Source organism: Tiliqua scincoides, chromosome 1 (assembly GCF_035046505.1).
Source record: "Tiliqua scincoides isolate rTilSci1 chromosome 1, rTilSci1.hap2, whole genome shotgun sequence".
In the NCBI taxonomy this organism is placed as follows: Eukaryota; Metazoa; Chordata; class Lepidosauria; order Squamata; family Scincidae; genus Tiliqua; species Tiliqua scincoides.
This window is the reverse complement of record NC_089821.1, coordinates 166,430,004-166,456,955: the sequence shown is the minus strand read 5'-3', so window position 1 is coordinate 166,456,955 and position 26,952 is coordinate 166,430,004. Positions and strand designations below refer to the sequence as shown.

The 26,952-nt window shown below is 42.2% G+C and overlaps 1 protein-coding gene across 2 annotated transcripts in view; it reads left to right on the top strand.

Moving 5' to 3' along the window:
- Positions 1-19,120, top strand: part of TDRP (testis development related protein) — a 40,565-nt gene extending 21,445 nt beyond the window's left edge. For both annotated transcript variants that reach the window (XM_066612382.1, XM_066612383.1), the window contains exons 3-5: positions 1,778-1,837; positions 12,843-12,946; positions 13,923-19,120. In XM_066612382.1, coding sequence (XP_066468479.1) covers positions 1,778-1,837; positions 12,843-12,946; positions 13,923-14,271 — 513 coding nt within the window. In that variant the 3' untranslated portion in view covers positions 14,272-19,120. The remainder of the gene's footprint in view (positions 1-1,777; positions 1,838-12,842; positions 12,947-13,922) is intronic.
- Positions 19,121-26,952: the final 7,832 nt, after the last annotated feature.

The following is a 26,952-nucleotide window of genomic DNA, read 5'->3' as shown; positions in this document are numbered from 1 at the left end:
GTCAGGGAAATTAGCTTGTGGAAATGCACAACAACTGGGTAGAAGGAAAAACTCCAAATCCCTATGCGTGAGCTATTTCCCACGACAGGCGTGTAACTGTCAAGTGACATCTTACTTGACCTGACTTTCTGCTGGCAGCACAGTACAAAAAGGATGAGATGGGTTAATCTGTGTCTGTGGACATTAAAGATCTGAAGGATCATTTTCAGAGTAAGGAACTGGATTAGATTGCCTTTGACTCCTTCTGCTCATTCAAAACTAAAAATTTTATTATTCTGTGATTTTAAGGATGAATCATACACCCATGGTGTGCCTGGGCTGAGACCCTATTCCATCCTGCATCTGACTATCCTATCCCATTTAATAATTAACGAATACTTTGAGAGGTTTCAAGCTACTGCCATTTTACAATGCCAAATCATGAAGAGATAAGAGATAAAATCATGAAAAATCATTTTCAGGAGATAATTTTGCATGTCTCTGCTGATAAAAATCCTTTTTTTCTTTATTACTGGAAGTTTAGAGATAGCCCATCCTTATATTCCCAATAGTTACTAGCCCATACGCACATCTACCCACATATCTCTATATTAGTCATTTGTCACTGACAGGCTGTGAAACAAAAAAATAAAGATGCATTTGGTTCTAATTTATATAAGGTTCCTTCCTTGGTTACTTGGATGTTCTGAAACTGATGTTCAACAGGTGGTTGGACAAGTAACCATTTGTGGGCACAATTCTGAAGTGCCTTTGGGTTGATGCAAGTCCTTTGCGCTGGCCTGGGAGTGTCGCAAAAGTGCCATCAAGCACTTTTGCACCACTCTGAGGGGAGTTAGGCCATTGCGCAGGCATGCACTTGTGAACCCTGGGCTCGGAAAGTATGCGTTGACTAAGCTCATCCATTACAGGCGTCTGGGGGGGTTGTTGGGGGGGGGAGGCAGTGGGAAGGAGGTTTTTTCGGGGCAGGTGGTGGGCATTCCTGGGGGCGTTCCCAGTGGGGAGCTGGAGTCGGGGTCAGGATCCAGTAGTTGCCAGATCCTGCTCCTGTTCCTAGGCAGCCCAGGGCAGTCCCAGGCTGCTTGGATTTACGCCACCTTCTCAGGTGGCACAGATCTGAGTAGACCTATTGGGGCTGCTGTGGCTCTCCTCAGGGTAAGGGAAAAAGTTTCCTCTTGCCTCAGGACAAGCATTAGACAGCCCGAAACTTGCGCTGAATTAGTGTAGGCCCACTGGCCTGCCTGTTCCAGTGCAAGTTAGGATTGTGCTGCCCAAGTCTGAGCTTTTAGTCACCACCTGCATAAGAGGAAAATGGTGGTCATGCTAGGAGATGAAGATAAAAATGCCAAATATTGAACTGAAGACCTTGCATATGCAAATCAGATGCTCAACCACTGAACCACATACTCTCCCCTAGTGCTTCCTTCTGGTTCTGACATTTCCTTCTACATATCCAAAAGGGTCCCACTGACCTGCTCTTTGTCTCTCTGCTGCTGATTTCTGTTGCATGTTGAAAGTTTGTGTGGTAGAATGGGAGCTTCAGTTTCGGGGGAATTAAATTTTTTGTGCAGAAAATTTGAAAGCAGCAATGAGGAATACATAGATTTATGACAAAGAATAACAGTTTTAAATCTGAAGAGGATAAACATCGATGAAGGGTTTGTAAGTACATATGTTGTTCTCATTACTGCTTCGTCATAAAAAACAATTTTATGAACTTTAGGAAACCATTCAAGTGATTACAGTTTTAATTTTCTTTTACCTTTTTTTTTTTTTAAAGAACAAGGATCTGTTTCTTCATGATGAAGTTACATCCTCTGTTTCACAACTTGCAACAAAGGTACATGTTTAATCTTTAGATCTGCATTTACATTTGTTTCATGTAGTGTCTTTTCTGCATATTTTCAATTCTCAACTTTTTGTTCAGGATAGGTTGACAAGCAGCATTATTAGTTTTGTTGCATGTTTGTGCTTTGTGTTTTCAGATCATTAAAAATATGGACAATATGAATATAGTAATGTTGCAACAATATTTGCTAATACATTTTATAATGGAAGATATACAACGTTAGCAGATTTGCTTTCTGTTTATCCTTCGGATATTCATTCAAATGCTCTGAAGCATGGCGTGGAGACAGTGGATAAAGAGACATTTCTCTCTACCTCCCTCTCATAACACTACAACTTGGAGTCATACAATGAAATTGATTGGGAGTAGAATGAGGGCAGACAAAAGAAAGCCAAGTCACAATTAAATTGGGCACCTTATGATAAAATGATGATATACACAGACTGATGCCACAAGCTGTGATTATGACCATTACTTTGAATGATTTTAATTAAATTTTTACCTGGCTCACAGGTGTACACATTTGGTCCCTGTTGCATATATGCAATGTTGGGCAGAAATGGCTAAAAAAGGGAATTGGGCAAAGTCATGGAGAAGTCTGGTAGTGACCATCAAACACAGTGACGGCTCAGTGGAGAGCCAGCTGCAGAGAAGCAGCAGTTGGACAGGTCTGACTTCTTATGTCTTGCTTGTGGTCAGTGGAATCAAGTTGACTACTATGGGAAGTAGTATGCTGAAAAAGATGGGCCTCTGGTCTGACACAACAGGACTCTTCTTGTGTTATAATTGTTATCCTTTGCACTGAAAGAGGCAAGACTGATGTAGGCAAAAATGTATGTTGTTTTGTAGACAAAAGATTGATTCTTAACTGTGGTGATCTAACAAGTATGCGTTTTGGAATGGACATTGCAATACCTACACAAGTTTTAGCATTATGGAAGTGTGAGAGAAATGTTTTGCTGGCATAGCAAGCAGATATGCAAGTGTTTCTAATCAGTGTGGCATTGGAATAGAATACATACTGTAAAATTGAATTAAATTTGCATATGCAAGTAAAATCTGGCTTTTTCAGATGCTAAATGTTACAATGTGAATAATTTCTTTAACTTTTATTTTCACTTTCTACTTTTATTTCTTGGCAAGATTAGAAATGAGTGAATTGCAATGCAACCTTGCTCCCCAATCATGAATCACCAGCTGGTGTCTTCTTACTGCCTTAATTATAACACTTGCTGCCTGAAAGTACCAAAATAATTAACATCGTAGAGTGGGATTATATAACAAGGTTCCTATAACAATGTAACTCTTATATTATGTATCATTTTATGAGCATAGCTGCCACCATGCATTTCTTTTTTTTTCTGAGTAACCCCGTCCCACAGTTTCCCTAAATGGGGCATCAGCACTGGTTCCCACACTAGGCTGTGGTCCAGAGGTTCACATACTGTTTGCATTCACACCAGCATATGGTTGAGCCATACCCTTTTCAGCAGTAGCTCCCACTAACACCTACTTAGCATACACTCATCTTTTAAAACTCTCTTAAGGGCGCAATCAAATCTTGAGTTCGGCTGGCCCAAGTCCCTTGGCCCGGCCTTGGAGGGTCGCAGATGTGCCGTAAAGCACATTTGCGCCTCCGTGGGAAGAAGCCAGGCTGGCGCTCCCAGAAGTGCCAGCCTGCGGAGGCGCTCTTGGAGAGTTGATGCAAGGGTGACAGGTAGGCGTGGGGGAGGCGGGGAGGGGGAGCGAGGGAGGCATTCCTGGGCAGGGGGAGGGAGAGCAATGGGTGGCCCTGGGGGTGGTCACACAGGGAGCTGGAGGCGGGGCTGGGATCCGGCAGTTATGCCGGATCCGAACCCCGTCCCCAGAGAGAACGGAGCGGCTTCAAGCTGCTCCGCTCTCCTCGGACTTGCACCACCTCAGGAGCTAGTGCAAGTCCAAGAAGACCCATTGGGACCAGCAGCCCTTACCCAGGAGTACGGGGAAAAGTTTTTAGCATTGGGACCCACTTTTTGAAACAGCACTCTATTGGAACCCACCTAGCTTTACAAGAGTAAAAAAAGTTTCACTTCACCAGATGCTCAAGCCTCTGTTGTCAACCTTTTTACTATAGTGAAGGAGGATGTTTTTGGAGCATTTGTTGAGCTCCATGTCCATAAGATTGGGACCATTCTGGCAGCCTTGCATTCCCCCTTCACCTGGCCTTTGATAAGAGCCAAGAGATTGTTGCTTACTTACAAGTAAACTTACACATGTGCTCAGCTTTCCTTTCCATAGGGTTTAATACATTTTCTTTCTGAGCTATCAGCTGGTCAGTTTCCTGATCCACCAAAAATGGGGTCATGATCCACAGGTGGGTTCTGACCCACAGTTTGGGAACCAGAGGAACAGTGCGTTACATCTGCTCTTGTTCAGAAGTTAGAATTAGACTTTTTAGGATGTATGTATCCCATTATGATTCTTAATTCTTTTTCTCCAGAGGAAAACAAGGCAGGAAAAATAACAATTTTTACCAGTTCATTATCCAAGGGAATATCTTGAGGGTACAATGTAGTCATTTCCAGCATTCTCAAACCTTGTGAATTGTGAGCAGTCCCTTCTTTTTGGAGCGTCTTTCTTACGTACACACAATGCCAGTCATACAGACATGTACCAAGGGTGATTTTGACAGATGCATGCAAACGAATGTGAATGTTGTAGTGTGCTGAAGTAGTGTACTACAAGCCGTGGTAAAAGACACACGTGTCCTTAAAGACAATTCATGAGATATGCATTCTGTGCATGAGACTATTTGAACTCAGTAACTGTGTTCGAATCTTATTCTTATTGAATGAAACATAGTATATTTCTCCAGCCCATGTCATTTGCCTTTTGTAGAAAAAAGCTATTTGGCTGTGGGAGGGGGCCACTTGTGTGCCTTGCAGGGAACTAGATCACTTCCTGAGAAGAAAAGAGCTTCCACAGAATCTCTAGAAGGCTGCAAAGCAGTGTTTGAGCTAATCAAAAACACTGTAAGTCAAGTTTGGTTACATGCTCAAATTGTGAAAGGTGATTGAATTAACTTAATAAGCAGAAGGTGCCATCCAAGCTGGACCCCATGTTGAATACATACTATAAGGCTCAGGTTTTGAATAAGCTAGGGATTTTTCATTAGAAAATGTTTTATTGTAGGATGGGATCAAGGTGGTTTGAAGCCCAGTGAGAATAAGGGAATGATAGGACATTTGATACAGTGGCTATCTGCTACGGCCTAGTTGCCTTGCTGTAAATAAAATAGGGTATGTGAATCTTGTGTTGACAGTTGTCCCCCAGCCAATAGGTAATACTGTCTCACCAATAACAAGTATGCAAACCTGTTTTTTCCCCCTATTTTTGTTACTCCTTTCTCTTTTTATTTTTTTTTACAAAATTGTTTTATCGGCCCTTTCAGTATGTTGCAGCCCAATCCTATGTAGGTCTACTTAGAAGTAAGACCATTGTTTTCAGTGGGGCCTACTCCGAGGAGAGTGTATGTAGGATTGTAGCCAAAGTACACTATTCTGTTTCTGTGTTTTCTTTCAGTAATATACAACACTGGAAAAAATCTGACACTTTGTTGTGGTTCGCAGCGTGGTAGTATTAGCCTAGATCTATGTCTACAAGTTAATACTTTCTGTATTTTCTCTCCAAACTGGTATTGTGGAAAGCAATGTGTATTTCATCAGACATGACACTCCCCTGTGGAATAAGATAATCTGCATGCCTAGTTACCTATGGGGGGGAGAATGAGAGTAGGAATTACCATAGAGCAGCCACTTTCAACCACTGTGCCGTGGCACACTAGTGTGCCTCGAGTGGTCCACAGGTGTGCCATCGGAATTTGGGGGAAGATCATTTATTAGTAGTGTGCTCCGAGATGAAAAAGGTTGAAAATCACTGCCATAGTGGATAGTATGGTAGACTGAGGATAAAAGAGTAACAGCCATGGAACACAGGAAAGATGTTTTCTAATGACAAGTAAGTGGAACAGCAGCTCCGGATTCAGAAGAGGATGATCACTATTGTAGCATTTGGGGATCTATAAATCCTAAGTATGCTGGTAAGGATCTTTATATTTAGGTATAAAACTTGAATCACAGACTGAAAATGGTTCTTTGTAACCAAATTTCTCTGTCATATGTTGTTCCAATTTAAACGCTCCAGAGGTTTTTAAAGCATTTTTCCCCTTGTACTGCAGTTCTACTAAAAAGCCTTTCATCCTTAAGGAGCAATTACCTGAGGTGAACTAGTCAGTTGGAATATCCACTAAGGGGACAAATAGACACAAAGCCATAATTCAAACAGCTGGGGGGGGGGGAATGAAGGCACAGGTGTTGTTCAGTTGACACAGTCACATGACTGGACCAGCTGGGGGCAGAGCAGTGTTGGGATGATGAGGGAGCTGATATCCAACCAACTTCCATATTGGCAAAGTACTATCAGAATAGGTCTAGACCAACCCCACTCGAAAGAGAAAGCACCACACTTCTATGAAACAATAATTTTCCATGGACTCCAGGGGCAGGTGCAGGCATGTCATGATTCAGAAACTGTCTTTATTCCATTTGCAGAGGTGCAAGTCTTTTTCTTCACTGCTACTAAATTTTGTTATCTCAGTTTGGTGTCAAGGGAAATTTCACTGGTTGGACTACTGCATTGTTATTCCTGAGCCAACTCTTGTTAAAATAGAAATTCTAAGGAAGTCTCTTGGTAATTGCGGCTCTTTCATTTCTGTGTAGTATGTGATCCTCTTACTGTAAGTGTTTGCATTATTATTTATTTAATCTTGATGCTTATAGTTCTCAGATACAATATTGTAATAGTTGGTTCACGTTTAACTTGTGTGCACTGTTGAAGGTTGGGAAGGACATTCCCATACATTACCTAAAGAACAGGCTCATTGTTTTCAGGAAAGCTGTGCCTAATCTAGCCAAACCTAAACATATTTTAGCATGGAAGTAGTGAGGGTAAAATTCCTTTTTTTGCACCCCTGGATAACCTTAGTATGAGTGATGTTTATGTCTATATGGCTTCTATGAAACCCCTCATTGATCATTGTCCAGGCTTAGTGAAGAAATTGGTTGGTTCTTGTTGGTGAACCTGTTGATTTCTGGTTTGAAATACAGTATGGTTCCACTTTTAATACGTGAACAAGTATTAGAACAGGCGCACACACGCGCGCGCACACACACAGGTATTTATATACCGCCTTTCTTTGGTCGTCAGATTTCTCCTCAGACTTTAATCCAAGGCGGTTTACATAGGCAGGCTGTTCTAAACCCCCGTAGGGATTTTTACAATTGAATAGTTCTAGTCTTTTATAGAACTCCTTGTTCCAGCTGGATTCCTTCCTGGTCTGGCCTCTCTCTGGCCCTTTGCCTCCCATGCTGCACTTGACGGCAACTCCTCTCTGCCACCTAGGGTCAGCTCATCAGTATATCGTCAGTTCTCGGGTACTTCTGGTTGTTTCGAACTGGCAGCCTCAGATCTTCAGGCATACAAGGCAGCAGCTCTACCAACTGAGCCAGACCTCCTGCCATAGCAGAGGCATGTTTCTGTTAAGCACTTTGAACTGCCATTTATTTCAACAGGAGAGAAATAAGCATGGCTTAATTCTCTATTGCCATAAAGCGGATTCAAAGATGTTTATCTTTGGTTTGATCTGTGTTCTATGAGTTTTTATATTCATACATTGATGAATCTAGAATAACTACCATGCAGTCACTAGAGTAGAAAAATCCACCCATTAGAGTGCATGCAGGCATGGGGGGGGGGAGCTACTATTTGCTTCTCTTTTAACTACTGTGATTGTGAGATTGATTAAAGAATGTTAAGAGGCAACCATTTGAATAAATACCATCTGGGGTTTCTAGCAATGGCACTGAAAAGCTAGGGCTTATAATGGAGATTGGTTTTTTTTGAAATGGAGAACGGAGATGGAAATGAGCATTGTGGAAGCTATATTCCACAAAGCAAGTTAATAGAAAAGGCAAAAGTTTCAGTTTATCAAAACTGGAAGAGAAAAGGAGCAGGAATAACATTCATATAGAAATGGAAATTATTTCTTCGCAATGCATTATTAATGCATGGAAGATGTGTTGCTGGCCACTGGCCTTTAAATGGGTTTCAACAAATTCTTGGAGAAAAGGCTAATAGTCATAATAACCAAATGAAATTTTCAGGTTCAGAGATATTATTATACAGTTTTTTGGCCACTGTATATACAGTAGATTAACACAACTGACACCTGCTCTGCTTGCAGTCTAATAGTCATAATACAATTGGGGAGAGGATAGGGAGAGAAAAGGAAAGTCAAATAAATTCAGGTACCAACATTTTCATTTGACTTAATAACCACTAAGGGAGAAAGTTCTGAGATTGAGGGAGCCAAATACCAGCTAGTCCATGTGTTACAGCATGTTATTTTTTAAAATCCTAGGATACTGAGCGCTCAGCATTTGATTGTGCCTTACACTGACTAATAGCCCAATCTTGAAACTGTCAGCTTCGCAGGGTACAGTGGTACCAAAATGGCATCACTGAGGCCACTGGAGGTCTCCTTGGGGGAAGGGACTGTTGTCTTCTTCCCCCTCAAGTCTTCACTGGCTATTTTTCTGGCGCAGACTTGAGAGGCTCTGTGTTGTACCTTTCAGCAGAGCTCTGTCAGTCCCACCCCCTCCTGCCCTTGTTCCTCCCCCTCCCCCAGAGGCTGCACCACCACCAGCGGTCTCACTGACCCCTGGTGACAGCACATCTTCCTCCTGCAGGCACTGGGCCCAGCATCTGACTGTTGTGGGCCTGGTGCCAGCGCTCCCTACTTCCCGGGTACTGTAAATGTGCTTTACAGCACCCAGTACTGGCACTAGGGCTCAGTACTGATACTGTGAGAGTTCAGGGTTGGGCCTTAAGGGTGTTAGTCCACCTAGTCCAGTGTTGCCTTACAAGCCTTACAAGCTGCTGTGCTAAGTTTGACGGTAGCTCTACTACCTCAGATTCTTTAACTAGAGGTGCTGGAGACTTTTTGTGTATACAAAACGTGTTCCGCTGGCCTCTTCTCTCTAGTGACATGGGTTGAGATACTTAACAGAACTGAAATAAGAAATATTTGAAATAGGTTCTTAACCATTGTTATTTCCCTAAAAAGTCTTTTATCTGTTCTTTGGATAACATATTAAGCAGCTGTACAAGGAAAATATAGTACATCAGTGAGACAGTATAACATGTCTTTCCATGTTGATCCAGCTCCCCCCCAAGCCTTCAATTATTAACTGCAAAATTGGCATTTCTTAAGCCTAAGAAGCACCTTTGGACACTTGGACATTGCTAACTGCTAACTGGGTAAGAGGTACTTTTTCAAGTGGCTGCTCTTTTATTTAGCAGGGCGAGAGTAACTGCTTCTCCTCACCCCAGCAGTATCTTTTCCTAGTGGCTGTCTTCTAGTGTTCTTTTATCTTATCTTTTTAGACCGTGAGCCCTTTTAGGATAGGGAGCCATTAGTTACTTGATGTTCTCTGTAAACCGCTTTGTGAACTTTTTGTTGAAAATCAGTATATAAATACTGTTAATCATAATAATATAATAAAAAATCTGTGTATTTTTCAGTATCACTAAAAATCACACATTCAAACGGTTCTGCCTAAGATTTCTCACATCCCAATCCTAATTAAAACCCTGTATGGCAAGGCAACCCTGCAGGGAGAGTTTTAGCTGGTGAAGGTCTTTTTAGGGTAAGGACACATTTGTTTCCTTGCCCCTGGGTAAGCCCAGCAGCTGGAACTGGTCAGCTTGGATCTATGCCAGCTACATCACTGGTGCAAGTCCTTGTTGATCCATGCAGGCTGATCAGGCCTGGAAAGGGGGTTTGGATATTGCCAGTACTGCTGATCCTGTCCCCCTCCTGGGCCTGATCCACTCACTCCCTGCCCCCATTGCCACCCTATTCTGTCCTTCCCCCTTCATGTTCAACTCCCCCCCCCCACACACACACTGGACGTATCTGGTCTGGTGGGTCTCCAGATGACCACCAGTTCATGTGGAAAGGTTCCTGCCTGCCTGGTCACAAAGTGCTTTACAGTGCTTTTGTTACATGCTAGCAGGTGCTGAGTTTAGTTAAGATTAGGCCATCAGTGTGTTCATTGATGCTACCTTTTTGTGCATATTTCAATAACACTGATTCATGTTCTCACAATAGTTTTGGTATTAAGAACACCCCATAGAAATTTGGTTACAGCTCATAGAGCTGATGATGTTGTGGCAACACAGTGAACTACACTGTCTCATAGGAGTTGCATTTTGAAACTTTTTTTCTTATCATTTAAGATGCTATCTCTGCTGAAATATTCATGGCCTCTATCTGTCATTCTTGATTTCCCAAATGTTCCTCCTCCCGTGTTGCCTTCCGAGTCTTGCTGCAATGTGTGTGATCTTTCACCTCTACGTATAATGTTCTGAACATCACTTCTGCTTCCCTTCCTTACGGCTGAGCAAATGCACACACTTCCATTTTGCTTTTTGTGGAGGTTTGTGAGATGTAATCTGCCTAGCCTTTCTTTTCATTTGACATAAAAAAGATTTTAACCCTCATCTGTTTTCCTTTAACAGTGGCATATAGGTATGCATGTGCCTTGTTTCATGAATTCTGTTTGTTAAATGACAGTTACTTGATGGCAGATTACTGAAGTTACTATAGGGCGAGAAATTTTTCCTAGTTAGTGAAGCTTAGATCATCACCTTGCCTTATCTTTGAGGTTGCTCAGGGGACAGGGCTAGCAACTCCAGAGAAAGACTGTGGTGTGTGGGCAGGAGACTAGGAGCAGACTGAGGGAACTGTTACTTACTCTTCAGTTGCTCCTCATGGCTTTGTCGAGGCAGGAGCCTTCTTCTGAGCTCCCTGCCTTGGGCTTGTAGTAGATCTCACATACAACCAAGCCTGAAGTACTGTACTCAAGGTAATCCCTTGAGTGAGTCAGTATTGTTAGCTAGAAATGTAATGTTCGGTATATCTTTTTATACTGCAGTTCTTTAAAATTCATTCTGCTCTACCAAAACTCCAGAGTGTAATGGAGAAGGTGAAATGGATACTGTGATTCACTCATTTCATGGCACACTGACAAGTCACTAAAATGGTCAAGGCACATTATCAGTTTTTAATCTGCATGGAATAGCACACCCAATCCAAACAGCAGCTGACTGAAGAATGACACTGGTTCTGCCCTCCCTCAAACTCCCGTCACATCTTCTCTCCTTTGTGCCCCACTGCCCGGAGAGAGATGGGTATCCAGGGGTCCCATTATTTACCCCCTTTGCTGGCCATCCAGGTCACCTCATCCTCCTGTGCTAATATGTGAGGTTCAAAGCAGCTGGTTCTGGCCCTTCATGGGCTGGTTGGGCTGCTTCTTCTACTTGTGCTCCTGTGCAAGGCTCCAGGCAGCTGCTTTTCACTGGCTGTTTAAGCTGCTTGACCCCCCCCCCCACGCCACTTCACAAGGCTCATGGATGTCTCCTCTGGCCCCGTTTGTCAGTGCTGATGGGGTCTCACATCCCCAGTGGTCCTATTAATAAAAGACTCCAAAACTCCTGTGACACACCTGCAGACCATTCACAGCACAGTGGTTGAAAATCGCTGACAGTGAGAAAGGGGATGCAATGAGCCAAAAAGTTGGGGGCTCCACACAAAGTGTTACTATTGTATAGTGCACCAGGTGCACTATCACATAAGCCATGACATAGTTCCATCATACCTTTTATTAACATGCAACCAATTAAACAGATTTTTCTCAACGAAAGATGACGTGGGCTACTTAACAGCCCAGTCCTGACTAAATGCCACCCGCAGGCACAGCGGCACTGGCACAGGTTCTGATGCATCCTGCAAGCAGCCAGAGACCATGTGAGAGTGAAGAGGGAATTAAAACAATGTAACTTACCCTCCTCTGCTCTCGCATGGTCCTCAACAGGTCTACTTGTACCTGCACCATCTATTAGCTGGCAAAAATTCAAGCAGAGGCAGGGGGCATGACAGGAACAAAACAGGGGTTAGGATATTGGTGGAGCTCTCCCTGCTGAGTCCCACCCTCGAAACACACTCCTCCTCTGTCTATCCCCACCTTATTCCGCCTTTTCCCAACCCCATTCTGCCCACCCACCCCAACCCTGCCAGCAGCTTACCTGTACCAGCAGGTATGGTGGGGTCTGGTGTTCTTCCCACTCTGACACCTCTTGCAGCAGTGCGTGGAAATGGCTGCCAGCATCGCACTGTGCACAACACAGTCTGCCATTTTATGGGAAGGGAAACTCTTTCCTATGCTACAAACACCACAACACCAGCTCTGAAATACAGACTACCTTTTGGTTATTACTTGGGGTGATTTTACTTGCAAACCCCTAGAGCAGTGATTTTCAAGTACTGTGCTGCGAATGGTCTGCAGGTATGCCAAGGGAGTTGGGGAAGTGTCATTTATTAGTAGGGCCATTGGGGGATATAAGCCACCCACTGGCAGGGTAGTGTCAATTGTCAAAAAAAATGATGGTGTGCCTTGACAATTTTAGTGCCTTGACAGTGTGCTGTGAATGAAAAAGGTTGTAAATCGCTGCCCTAGAGAACAAAAAGAGTGCAACCAATTCTAAATCCAGTATTCACTAGTGCAGAAGGTCTTTGGCTGCATCACTGTGCACACTTACCTGGGAGTAAACTCAATTGACTACAGTGGGACTTGCTTCTAAGTAGACACCCATAGGCTTGGACTGTTAGCCATGCAAGCCACAGATACTTAAAAAACGTATGTGATTTTTCCATGAGTTACCTGTCAGCAGTTTGCCTTGCATTCTAGTAGAGTAAAAGACTGTAGCCAGGGTTTAACAGAGAGATCACATGATATTAAATCTACCATTTGGAGTATAAATAAAATTATAATTGCATATCCTCCTCAAAGCTTTCATATTTTACATACATTAATTTAAATATTTTTATTTTTTTTAGGTTCAAGGTGCAGGTTTTCGGGGTTGGAAAGAAGTAACATCCATATTCAGTAAGGATGATGAACAGCAATTACTAACAGGATGTAAATCTCCAAAATCTAAGGGGTATGTAGTGGAGTGGTAAATGACATATATGTGAGACAAGGTTGCTAGTTGTGTTAAATCCAGAACTGGAATAATTAGGTTGAGGAAAAACAATCCATTGAAATTCGATAGGGTGAAACAGTTCTTACATTTTAATTCTTATATGTTTGCATGGTCCTCAGATTTAAAGGTCCTGCTGAACCTGCATGGGGTAGGAAGAACATTTATTGTATGCAATTAACTAGAGTGCCATTAAAAAAGGAATATATATATAATTGTAACTGACTGCCAGCACAATTTAAGCTCCTCACACCTCTGATCACAAATGCTACATGCACTGCTTGAAATCAAATGCCCACTGAAGTAATTGATGTTCAGAAAACAACATATTTATAAAAATGAGAAGAGGAAGGGGTTGAGAACTTCCTACTTCCCTTAAACCAGTGGTTTTCAATCTTTTTCATCTCACGGCACACTGACAAGGCACTAGAATTGTCAAGGCACACCATCAGTCTTTTGAAAATTGACAAGGCACACCATGTTGCTTGTGGGGTGGGGGTTCATATCCTTCAATGACCCTGTTAATAAAGGATATTTATTAAATAAATTTGCCGAACTCCCACAGCACACCTGTGGACCACTCGTGGCACACCAGTGTGCCATAGCACACTGGTTGAAAATCATTGCCCTAAACAGATTGCCAGTATTGCTCTGACTAAACTGATTAGTGTTGTATGCAGATTGGGGTCCAAGGACAGCTTGTCTGTTTTTAATACACTATTCCAATTAATGTTGTATTTGTTTATTCTGTGTTTAGCCACTTTAAAGGCTAGAAAAAGGATGATAAAATAGTATTTAAACAAATAATATGAACATAGCAAACATGGAACTGCTATATGAGCACACTGGCCAGTCAAGCTGCTCTGGTCTTTATCTGTCTAAGTAAATATATCAAATTAGTGTCCCAATAAAAGCAACTCTTTTTTTTGTTCTCTAGAACAAGCTTAAAATTAAAAGAGGATGTGAAGTTGGAAAAGAAAGCTGGATTTTGGGATAGTTTGGTGATAAAACAGAACATCCAGTCCAGGAAGCCAGATGAGATTGAAGGATGGGAGCCCCCACAGATTCCTGCCAGTGACCACCACCTCACCGATGCAGGAAATACTTTATGTGATTATCCATCTTGGTCAGGTTGGGAAGATGAAACCAAAGGCTCTACAAAGTACACAAACCTGGCAAGCTCAGGAAATAGTTCAAGGTGGAGTATTAAATCTGCTGGAAGGTTGGTTAGCATTCGGCGGCAGAGCAAAGGTAACCTTACAGATAACTGGGAAGAACTAGAATGATACAGAGAATGTGAAATGTTCACTGAATTACGATAGGCTATGTGATTGATGTATATCTTCAAACCAAAATCAAATCTTGCATTAATATTGAAAATTAATATTGCACCTTTTTACAGACAATTTTATTCAAATAGTGCAATAGTTTGCTTACCTTCTTGTCCGTTTCTTAGTACTTCCTTCGTTTTTCTCACTGAACAAAGTCCAGCACCTACTTTGTGCCTGTATTTCACACATTCATACTGTATAGGATCTTGGTTTGCTCTTTTAAAAAAAGAAAACACTTTAAAGAATGTATACACTGGTTAACTATTTTACTGCCTTATGTAAGAACTTCACTAGTTTGAGGTTCTGGAGTTCCTGCTGTTTCAATATCATATGTTTGTCTTTTGAACACTGTGTTGTTATGTAATGATGCCAGTCTGCAGCTTGTCATTGCATTGTTTCAGCTTATTGCATTGCTTTCCTTGTCCTTAGCATGAACATATGATTCTCAGGCTGAAGCATCAGAGATCCTGCAATTCCCCAAAGTTCTGAATAGTACGGATGAGAACCTCACACTCACACACTGTGCTTCCCTTCTGAAACTTTCAGAGATGAGTAAAATAAGACTTCCATATATCCAAACTTTGCTTTGCATGAATGGAAGGTCGTTCTGTTTGCACAAGGGGGTAGGATTTTTTTGGCCAACCCCTCTACCTCAGCAGCTCCCATTGCTGCATCCCATATTACTCCAGAGGATGCCTAACCCTCAGGGGTAGGTTTTCAAGGGGCTATGGGAAGTTGCTGTGGGGAGGAGAGGTGGGAAGTTCCTTTGTGGAAACATAGTGTTAGTGCTGAGGTGAGCCCATTATGTTGATCAACACATTTGTTTCATTATCCAAAGCCATATATTGTAAAATTGAATTGAGGTGACAACTAAGTCCTAACTTGTACGTTCTCCAGGTGGCACAATAGCCACCAAAAAGAGCTTCTGTGTGGTTGAGGGCCTGTCAGTTACTGCAGCGCATGTCAACCTCACTCCTCTGCTGGAACCTTGTGTTACCACTGTAGAGTGGAACCCGACTACACTGAGCTGGGCAGTACAGAAGCTATTGTAGCATCTGGTTTATTGATGAATCAGGCCCAAGTATCAGAAAATTCAGCCTATGCAGAAATGTTCTCTCCCTTAACGTAGAAGCTCGTTGCTTCTCAACTTTTGCCATCATTCTTTTTAAGCATTCTTTTTAAGAATGATGGCACAATCCCATGTTGCTGTTTCATAGGATTTGCTGATGCTGTTTTCAGGGTGACCGAGGTTAATGTTTCAACTTTGCTGTGTGCTTAGTGTGCAAGTTGGCTGTTGTTGTAAGGTTTCCTCTTAGCGGTTGTTTTTATCTTTTTATTGCTGAAAAGGAGCTATGCATTGAAGTGCACATAGGAGATTGGAAATCTGTCGTAAGGTAAAGTTTTGTGTGTTCTAATTTCATATGTCCATTTTCTTGAAAATGGTCCAATGTATGAAATGTTACTGACCAAAGGGTATTATCATATAGTGTGCCTACATACCACTGTGGCAGCAAGAAAGCAAAGAACCTCAGCAACTTAATTTGAACAAGCCTCTTTAATACACTTAGGATGCAGTCCTAACCTGAGCTGTTACAGACAGGCCACATGGACATGTTACAGACATGGCCACACAGGAGTGTGGGTTTACGATATGGTGTGCGTTGCCACCACTGATCCTCCCCCTGTTCTGTCCTCCCCTGCCCAGAAACGCCCCTTCCCAAACTGGGACCGCCCTCCCACCATCCTCTCCCACTACCTGTGCCGCCTGGTGCAAACCTGTCTGCCTCGACTGGCACAGGGATAGGATCTGGTGCCAGCAGGCTGGCAAATGTCTTTGTGCTGATGTGACCGGCTCTCACGTCAGTGCAAACGTGCTTTATGGCACATTTGTGACACTTGGGATTCAGTGCAGTAGGCCGGCTCTGGCTCAAACCGACTGTAGGATTGGGCTCCCCAGAATTATTCTCTGAGGTATCAATCCAGGTTTGTCATTTCTGCATCAGTCCTAGCTGAATTCTAATTTCAAGCTTTATGTTTGAGATACAAGATTATCTCTATTGCATAGGAAGACAATGTTTTAATGGCCACAATAATTGAGCATCAAAGCTTTTAGGTCTTGTGACTTGGCTCCATGAGCCAGCTTCCTTCAAGGTTCACAGATCTAAATAGCTAAGGACAACTTTGCCACAAAGTGTTTTGCCTTGCAGAAGGGAACCCAGCAATGTTTGCTCTTGCAGGGAAGCCAGAAATGGTCAGAACACTAGCAAGGATGTGGGTGAGTGAGCCATCTGCTCAGTTTTCAAAATATAAAGAAAATGCTCAAAGTGCCTTGTTCTAGAGTACTTCCCTCTCTAAATGCTCAGACTGATAACTACTTACTGTTTCTTATGTACACAGATTGCTGTTGTGAGATTCCATGAAACAGTCTTTAATCAAAGATACGAAAATATTTCTTTCTAAACTGGAATCTTTACTTGATACTGATGCTGAGCCCGTGTAGCTCGCATAATAATCTTATTCAGCAATATGGGCACCAAAGAACAAAGTTAAAAATTTGCTTCCTATAATCAACAGTTTTTAAGTGAAACAAACTGTTGTGTAACTATGCAGAGAGTTTCCACTTGAAAGGTTCCCCCCCCCCACAACGTAATTGCCCAATCCACAGGAAACCTTTACAATATTGTACATAGGGTAGAGGAGGAAGGCATTACTACAGTCCCATGTTATATTAGCCCTTCTCTTCTGAACACTTTACAGCTTCCTGCAGCAGTGTGAATACTTTCCAGTGCCTTTGAATGTGGCATCATTCTTTTTTTTGGCTACTCCCTTGCTCTCCTTGCCCCATTTTAGGAAATTGCTATGTCTGCAGCGAATGTTATCTAAGTTGCAACCCAAATGCAGATAACAGGATTCTGGACTCACCTACCACAACCAGGAAGTGTTTGTGCTTGCGTAACAGGAGAACCAGGTAACTTGCAGCTTGGAATTGGGTGACAGGCTCACCTCTCTTTGCCTACTTAAAAAGTCATGTAGTATGTATTTGAAACCAATGGAATCTGTTCTACTTTGAAGGTAGCCCAGTAAAGCATGCATAATTTCAAATACAAAACTGCAAAGCTACAGTCAGAACATAATTGCTGGAGCAAAGCTCAGTCTTTTGTTTTAGAGGGTAGGGCTTTTGAAATAGTACTATAATTGCACCTGTAATGAAAAAATGCAGATTTATTTTAGGAAAGTAAAAATAAAACCAACATGGGATGCAAGCCAGTCGAAGCTAACCATGTTGAATGGTTCAGTACTCAGTGGTAAAGTTAAATGCATATTTGCTTTTTCCCATTGAAATCAGGGGACTTGGCAGTGTTTAACATTACCCAGATTGTGCTCTGAATTTTGTCTTGGATGTAATTGCAGATGATAGCCATTTTCTGTATGCAAAGATTCTTCTAGTTTACAATTTATGGATCATACAAAAAGTGTGATATGCTGACAGTGAGCTCTGACATAGAGAGAACCCCCACGAGTTAGAGGCAGAGTTAGAGTTTGGCATTTTCCTCTTGGGGAAACATATTGATACTGTGACAAGTAAAGGTTATATGCCTTGCACATTATACTGTCAAGTGCCTGTACTTCACCTTGGTAACTGATGTGTTTGTGATGCAAAACTTAATTCAATGTGAAATTAATGTTCACACATTTGTGTTGTGTTTAGATAGCCAATGAAGGATAGAGTTACAAAGCTGAAGCTTATTGTAAGACAGAAGAACACCCAATAGCTAGAGTCAGTGAATTGGCTTAAGCGGCTGCTGTTTAAGTAACTGACTCGTGCTGCTTGAGCAGCAGAGCTGATTTGGCTAGTTCTGCCCTGCGCCTCAGAAAGAGCAACTGTCCATTATCCAGACACATGCCGGGCAACCCTTTGCTACAGTCTCCATGAGACCAGTGTGCTGGGAGGCATACCTAGCCCTGCTTCCTCCCACCTGCACCTGGCAGATACAATGGCCAGCAAGCTGCTGTGCTAGGACCCTACCCTAAGCACTAGTGTGAGATCAAGTTGTCCCTTCACTCCTGGCCCAGAACTCATAATCCCGTGCACTCTGGGAAGTGAAGGGCAGGTCCATGAGGCCAGGCCTTAAGTAGGAATTTGAGATACAAGCAGTGTGGCCTGGTTTTCTGCTTTTGTGAGCTATGAAATATTTTTTGAAAAAATGGGACACAAGCCAGCCACAGTTATACGCTTTCACACCTCCTTGAATTGTTAAGCCCTCCATTCAAATCAGTGGGACTTAACTTTGGCTGGATCATGTCCATGTTTTCCTAAAACAATTGTTTGATTTTAAAGGTGGTAATTAAATTTTAATATAATTTATTATAGTGCTTTTGTAGAATTGTTTGAAATGAGATTGTTTCTTTTGTGGTGTTTTGCTTGTTTGGCAAAAATTTTTATTCTTCCTGTTCTTTTATAATATCATTACCTAGATATTTGTGGGCCTAACCTTAAATGATATACTTCCTTTCCTTTTGCCTTATAAACTATTTGATTTTTATGACCACTGGTTTTAAAGATGATACCATTATGATTGTATTCTAAGATTGCACATATGTAACAATGCAAACAGTTTATGCTGCCTTTTCACTGTACATACACATAATTCTTGGCTTGAACTCAATGAAGCTGAAATGCTTTATGTGACTGTGTCTAGTCACTTAATGCTACTTGGTTCCTTTTTGTCTGGTATTTTGTTAATTTCACTTCAAAAATATAGTATTTTCACAGATGAATAAAAAAAATCAATTGAAACCAAAATTCCTTCAAGTCTTTCTATTTGTCTTACTATTTAGATGCCTGGGTATGCTACAATAAGGTGGGGTGGTCAGGGGTGGTCTGCATGCCTCTCCACTTGTCTAGCCAAAGACATTTAGAAAGGCATAATTTGTTTTGATGAGAACCTTAATGTTCTTCAAGAGAAGGATTCAGTTTCCTAGCCCCAGGCTTTCACTTCCTTCTGTAAGATTGTAGTCCTCTGACTGACATAGAATTCAACTGTCCCAGAATGCCCTTGCAAGCTTTGGACAAATCAGCTGACTGCTTAGGAACAATAGGGAAACCTTTGCTGACACTGTGGATTTCCAGTTGCTTCTAGCAAATGCAGGCAAGTTTGGTGCTCAAAGCCTTTTACCAGAAATTGACAAATGTCAACATTTGCTGCCACTTAGTTCACTGCTTTCATTGTTTTAAATATGTTCCTTAAATGTTAAAAGGAACTGCAAAGCATTTCTTCATCCTGAAAGATTCTCCACACACTAGTTACTGCATTCTGTCACCTGTCTCTGTACAAGAAGGACTGATAAATTTGCTGATGTTTGCGTGTGTGTTTTGTTCCCTGTTTGACTTTGATAGGAATCCTTATGAAATATTGGAAAAGTGGCAGCATGGTCATACATCTCCCTTTCACATAGCAAAAAGCTATTCTTTTCAGTGTACAAAACATCAGCAAGACATATTACAGAAGGAGTTTACTTATAACAGGAGTACAGGAAGTCAGACTCATCAGTGAGTTGAAGCATTGCCCCGGCTACTTTTTCGTCTATTCAATAAGTAGATATTAACAGCATGCAACATAATGTTCTGCAGCAGCTGAATCATCTTTTTGTCTAAGCTTCTATATAGATATCAAGAACAAAGCAAGGATAGATACTTGATAGGCAATTGTTTATGTCAATGCTCGCACACAAAGGCCAGTGTGAACCATTATATCAAACTAAACTCCACTTTATCAGTTACATGAAGTTTTATCCACAGTTCACACACAGGTATAAAAGAAAAACAACAACAGTGGAGCCAGAAAGCCATACAGCACCCAAGGTCAAGTCTGATATTTCTGTGCAAAGCTCAAATGTATAAGAAAATGTATAAGAATACATGTGATGATCCTTCACATGTAAGGAATCAAATGTTCAAATGGAAGCTTTACATGTGATGCATACCCAGCGTGAGCCAGCAATTAGCAGAGTGAGGCTGCAATTCTAACCTCACTTTCCTGGGAGTAAGTTCCATTGAACACAGTAGGACTTACTTCTGAGTAGACCTGTTTAAGATTGCGCCCTGAGCCACACAACACAGTAAACAAAAATAGAATGTTTTGTCGTTAAGTCGTCAGTCGTATATCTTAAGACTTCAGAACTGCTTTGGAGATGTGGAAGCATTGCATTTCTGTAGTTAACTGAAAATGGTTTTAAAACGGAATGCTCACACATGTCAATTATCCAGCAATACACTTTTCCATTGCCAAAAGTCTTTGGTAATACTTGCAACTGTTCCATTTAGCAAACTTATTTAAGAGTTTCCTGTTTGCATGTCTTGTTGGTCTTGCTGCTTCCTTATTGTGGCTGACAGATTAGTGATGAATAACCTCTTCATTTCCCATTGAACCACTTCTGGGAATCATCCCAATGTCAGTCTTTATTCCCACAGACAGGGACAGGCTCTAGTTACCAATTTCCTCTTTGAAAGCACTGTTTTACCATTATATGAACAAGCCAAGACTGGCAACATTTGCAAACAGGAAACTTAATTAAGAGAATTAAGAACCTGAAAAGTCTGAATAGCGCTTTGCCTGTTCACAAAAAATGAAAAGGAATACTACAGATCATAATACTACAAATCGTGTGTGAGGGGAAAAAACACACACACACACACCCCAACCAACCAACCCACACAGTAAGATAACATACATCACAAGCTACAATAGTTTGATAACAGTGTAACCTGGACCCTCTGCAGAAAAGTGCATGAACAAAAGATAGTGATTACAGAGGAAAGGAACTGTGGAAGCACCCCAGGTCTCTACAACTAATGAAATTATTTGCCTAAACTTTGATAAATATTGACTGCTGCACTCAAGCAGTAAATCACGTGCGGGGAACTACAAACCAAACAGCTTTCATTGCAGGGATATTCCCTTGGCATTCCAAAGAGATGTTTGATGCACCTTGGAGTATTTGCTTGGTGAACTAGTAAGCCAGCCTTTGGCCAAGTGTTAGTGATTCATTCCTTCTGTCCTAAGGCTACTGTGCCTTGAAAAGACCCCAGTGTGTCCTAACCACCCTTTCGTCTCCTTGCACTTTAGAAACACAAGAACAACCATGCAAACGAAGCCCCCCCCCCCGAAATAATTACTGAAAACATTTCCTAGTGGATTTTCAACTAGTTAAATCTATCTGCACTCACTGCTATCCTTTGTTAGACCCATTTTATTTATTTTATGTCTTTTCTTAAGAATTCTTCATAATACTTAAGATTTCTTAAGTATTACCGTAACACTTCTTAAGAAGTGTTCCTTTCTCCAGCTGTCCTCTGGCACTGTCCTCTGGCATTGTGGTTTTTGCTTCTTTTTTTAAAGACTAGGATCTTGAAATTCCAAGGTTTCAGTAATCTATGCCACTCGTTTTTCTGCACATGGCTGTCATTTGAAACTAATTTACACCATTGTGGCAGTGCATTTTGTTGTTTCCCTTCCAAGAGCTCATCAAGGTGCACCCATGACCTGTGGAGACACATTGTAAATTGCACCACATGAGCATGTAGATGGGGTCGGCTTAAACACAGGAGGGAAAAAAATGGATCAAAAAGGACTCTGTAAATAAATCCACTTTGAAATAGTGCTTTGTCATGATTTTCTTTGTTTTCTATTTTCATGAATAATAAGAGATGCATAAACAAGGACCATTTAATCAGCCTTCAACATCCCTTACTGTTTCCAGTGCTGCTAAGAACATCTCTTCTACCCCTTTCCCCTGCTGTGTCTTCTGTTTAAAAGGTAAACAACAGACTCATGACAATAACTTGGCAGTGCAGCATATGGCAGCCACAAAAGGAAAACAAATCAGTATTTGCTTCCCATTAGGAAGTAAACTATTGTTTCATAGGATCTACAAACCTATTTCCTTTGAATTGGGAACACACCAAAAAAAGGATGCAAGTTTTTTTATGACAAAGTTATTAGCATTCCTCATGTAAACATAGTCCATATCAAATAAATCAAAGGAAGTTCCCAGAAAAGATTAGCAGTATTTTGAGTTCTTGAACCATGTCAAATGCACCATCTCATTGCCAATAACTTTCAGTCTTCTCTCGCCAGCTGAGTCAGCTTTTGGTCAAGGTCAGACCAGGGGTGTGTGCAAGCTTCCTTTTTCCCCCCCTTTTGTTTGAGCTTCTCCTTGAGAGTATACATTGCATTAGGCGAGGAGGCATCAGAAATATCATGCCTGTTCAAACCAGTGGTTCTTTTAGCTCAGCTGATTTCTGACAATAGATGCTCATATCATATGCATGCAAGCGTATGATTACTTGCTCTGCCTATTATATCAAGTACTAGATAGGGGTTTCAAAGATAAGGCCCACAGGCCAGATGCAGCCCTTGGAAGCAATTTCTCCAGTCCCCATTATAATTGAGCTCTCTCAGCTTGATAATTGGTCTCTCTCATATCTTGAAAAGATGGTCAAGGTTTGCACATTTTCTGTTAAGAACATAAGAACAGCCCCACTGGATCAGGCCATAGGCTCATCTAGTCCAGCTTCCTGTATCTCACAGCGGCCCACCAAATGCCCCGGGGAGCACACCAGATAACAAGAGACCTGCATCCTGGTGCCTTCCCTTGCACTGGCATTCTGACATAGCCCATTTCTCAAATCAGAAGGTTGCACACACACATCATGGCTTGTAATCCGTAATGGATTTTTCCTCCAGAAACTTGTCCAATCCCCTTTTAAAGGCATCCAGGCCAGACGCCATCACCACATCCTGTGGCAAAGAGTTCCACAGACCAACCACACGCTGAGTAAAGAAATATTTTGTCTGTTCTAACTCTCCCAACACTCAATTTCAGTGGATGTCCTCTGGTTCTGGTGTTATGTGAGAGCGTAAAGAGCATCTCTCTATCCACTCTGTCCATCCCCTGCATAATTTTGAATGTCTCAATGTCCCCCTCAGGCGCCTCTTTTCTAGGCTGAAGAGGCCCAAACGCCATAGCCTTTCCTCATAAGGAAGGTGCTCCAGCCCCGTAATCATCTTAGTCGCTCTCTTTTGCACCTTTTCCATTTCCACTATGTCTTTTTTGAGATGCGGCGACCAGAACTGGACACAATACTCCAGGTGTGGCCTTACCATCGATTTGTACAACGGCATTATAATATTAGCTGTTTTGTTCTCAATACCTTTTCTAATGATCCCAAGCATAGAATTGGCCTTCTTCACTGCCGCCGCACATTGGGTCGACACTTTCATCGACCTGTCCACCACCACCCCAAGATCTCTCTCCTGATCTGTCACAGACAGCTCAGAACCCATCAGCCTATATGTGAAGTTTTGATTTTTTCCCCAATGTGCATGACTTTACACTTACTGACATTGAAACACATCTCCCATTTTGCTGCCCATTCTGCCAGTCTGGAGAGATCCTTCTGGAGCTCCTCACCATCACTTCTGGTCTTCACCACTCAAAAAAGTTTGGTGTCGTCTGCAAACTTTGCCACCTCACTGCTCACCCCTGTCTCCAGGTCATTTATGAAGAGGTTGAAAAGCACCAGTCCCAGGACAGATCCTTGAGGCACACCGCTTTTTACCTCTCTCCATTGTGAAAATTGCCCATTGACGCCCACTCTCTGTTTCCTGGTCTTCAACCAGTTCTCAATCCATGAGAGGACCTGCCCACTAATTCCCTGTCTGGAGTTTTTCCAGTAGCCTTTGGTGAGGGACCGTGTCGAACGCCTTCTGAAAGTCCAGATATATAATGTCTACAGGTTCTCCTGCATCCACATGCCTGTTGACCTTTCCAAAGAATTCTATAAGGTTCGTGAGGCAAGACTTACCCTTACAGAGGCCATGCTGATTCTCCCTCAGCAAGGCCTGTTTGTCTGTGTGTTTTGAGATTCTATCTTTGATGAGGCATTCCACCATCTTACCTGGTATAGATGTTAGGCTGACTGGCCTATAGTTTCCCGGGTCCCCCCTCTTTCCCTTTTTAAAGATCGGTGTGACATTTGCTATCCTCCAATCTTCTGGCACCATGGCCATTTTGAGGGACAAGTTGCATATTTTAGTCAAGAGATCAGCAACTTCATTCTTCAGTTCCTTAATACCTCTTGGGTGGATGCCATCAGGGCCCGGTGACTTATTGATCTTTAATTTATCAATGAGGTCTGAAACATCTTCTCTTTCAACCTCTATCTGACTTAATTCCTTGGTCAGGAGGGGCCGTTTGGGCAGCGGTATCTGGCTGAGGTCTTCTGCCATGAAGACAGATGCAAAGAACTCATTAATTTCTCTGCCATCTCTAAGTCTCCTCTTATCTCCCCTTTCCCTCCCTCACCATCCAGAGGGCCAACCGCTTCTCTGGCGGGTTTTCTGCTTCTAACATATTTGAAGAAGCTTTTATTATTCCCCTTAATGTTGCTGGCCATGCGTTCCTCATAGTCTCTCTTGGCCTCCCGTATCACCTTACATTTCTTTTGCCACAGTTTATGTTCCTTTTTATTCTCTTCATTAGGGCAAGACTTCCATTTATGGAAGGAATCTTCCTTGCCCTTTACAGCCTCTCTAACTTGGCTCGTTAGCCATGCGGGCATCCTCCTTTATTTAGTGGAGCCCTTCTTTCTTTGTGGTATACACCTCTGCTGGGCCTCTTATTACTGATGTTTTAAGCAGCCTCCATGCACTCTGGAGAGATTGGACTCTTTTTACCTTCCCTTTCAACCTCCTTTAACCAGCCTCCTCATTTGAGGGAAGTCTTCCCATTGGAAGTCAAGGGTTTTTGTGAGAGATTTGCCCGGTATTCTTCCCTCAATGTGCATATTGAAACGGATCACAGCATGACCACTGTTCCCCAATGGCTCTGTAACTTTAACATCTCTAACCAGGTCCTGAGTACCACACAATATTAAATCCAGAGTCACCTGTCCTCTGGTGGGCTCCATGACTAGCTGCTCTAAGGCACAGTCATTTAGCATGTCAAGGAATCCGATCTCCTTTTCGTGACCAGAACACAAATTGACCCTTCTTCCATTTGCAGCTAATGAGTTTCTATGTGAGAACAAAGTGTTTATTTCTGGCCATTATCTGCTTAATGATGTCACTTCTCGTCCTCAGTAGGCATCATGAATGCTAACTTCGGCCCTCTGTATGAAATCTGTTTGACATTGCTGCATTAAAAAGTCAGGAGATAGATTCAGTTCTGATATGTGCGCTTGCTGTCACACTGAATGTGGTCCTCAGAACTAGAGAGCCAGAGTATCTGTCGTACACCATATGCACATTATTGAAACCATGGACAGTGCCCATGGTAATATCTGACAGAATTGACATGTGCAAGAAGGATCTGAAGGCCTTAGGAGTGGATCTCAACAGGTGAGAAACCCTGGCCTCTGAGCGGCCCGCTGGGAGGCAGGCAGTGCAGCATGACCTTTCCCAGTTTGAAGAGACACTTGGCCAACAGTCTGAGGCAAAGAGGCAAAGAAGGAAGGCCCATAGCCAGGGAGACAGACCAGGGACATACTGCACTTGCTCCCAGTGTGGAAGGGATTGTCACTCCCGAATCGGCCTTTTCAGCCACACTAGACGCTGTTCCAGAACCACCTTTCAGAGTGCAATACCATAGTCTTTTGAGACTGAAGGTTGCCAACAGACTGTGCCGGCAAGCCCTGCTCCCATGCTGATTTGCTCCATTATCCTGCCCCCCCTTTCTTTGGGGAGAGCATTTGTTTGAATAGGCAAATATTCTCCCTTAGGAGAGAATATCTACATGATTTGACATGCTGGAAGCTCAGGTCTGTTCACAACTTTTGGCCAGGTACAAACATTGTTTGTCTTGGGTACAATTATTCACATGCCCCATTCAATGCTTGTTCAGTCTGTGTACAGTGTGCACAAATTACTGATCTGGAAATATCAACTGTGGTATAGTTATTCACCTGAAAATGTGCATTCATGTACAAACATTCTGTACCTGGGTACACTATAGTGCGGGGATAGCCAAACTTTCTTAAGCCATTTCTACCCAACGTTGCATATACGCAAGAGAGACCAAGTGTGTACATCTGTGGGCTGGGCAAAAATGGGTTTAACATAAGCCATATATGATGTTTGAGAGCTGCAAGACATGAAGAAATATTACACGTTATTGTTACATTCACATTTTGAAACAAAATTTTTATATGAATATTAATACATAACATATGTAATACTTACAGCTCAACCCTAACCAGCGCTGCACGTGCAGCGGGGTAGCACAGCCCACACTGTATCCACTGCTGGGATTCAACAGGCTGGAGGTCTCCTTTGCGTAAGGGAACATTTCATCCCTTATCCCACGTAGAGCTGTAGCCTGCTCAATGAGGCTACTCGTAGCTGGTGAATAGGATTGAGCCATTAGCTATGTATGTAGTGTTTAAACTGTTGATCTGTATTCGTTTCAAAAAATCTCGAAGCAAGAAGGGTAAAGACAGCTATTTTTTACTGATATTTGTCTTAGTAAATATCTGGTCAAAACATGGAGGAAAATAGGTAAACCAACAAAATTAGAGATGTTTTCATCAAATACTAATCCTCAAAATTATAGTCATAATATTTTTATGACACAGAC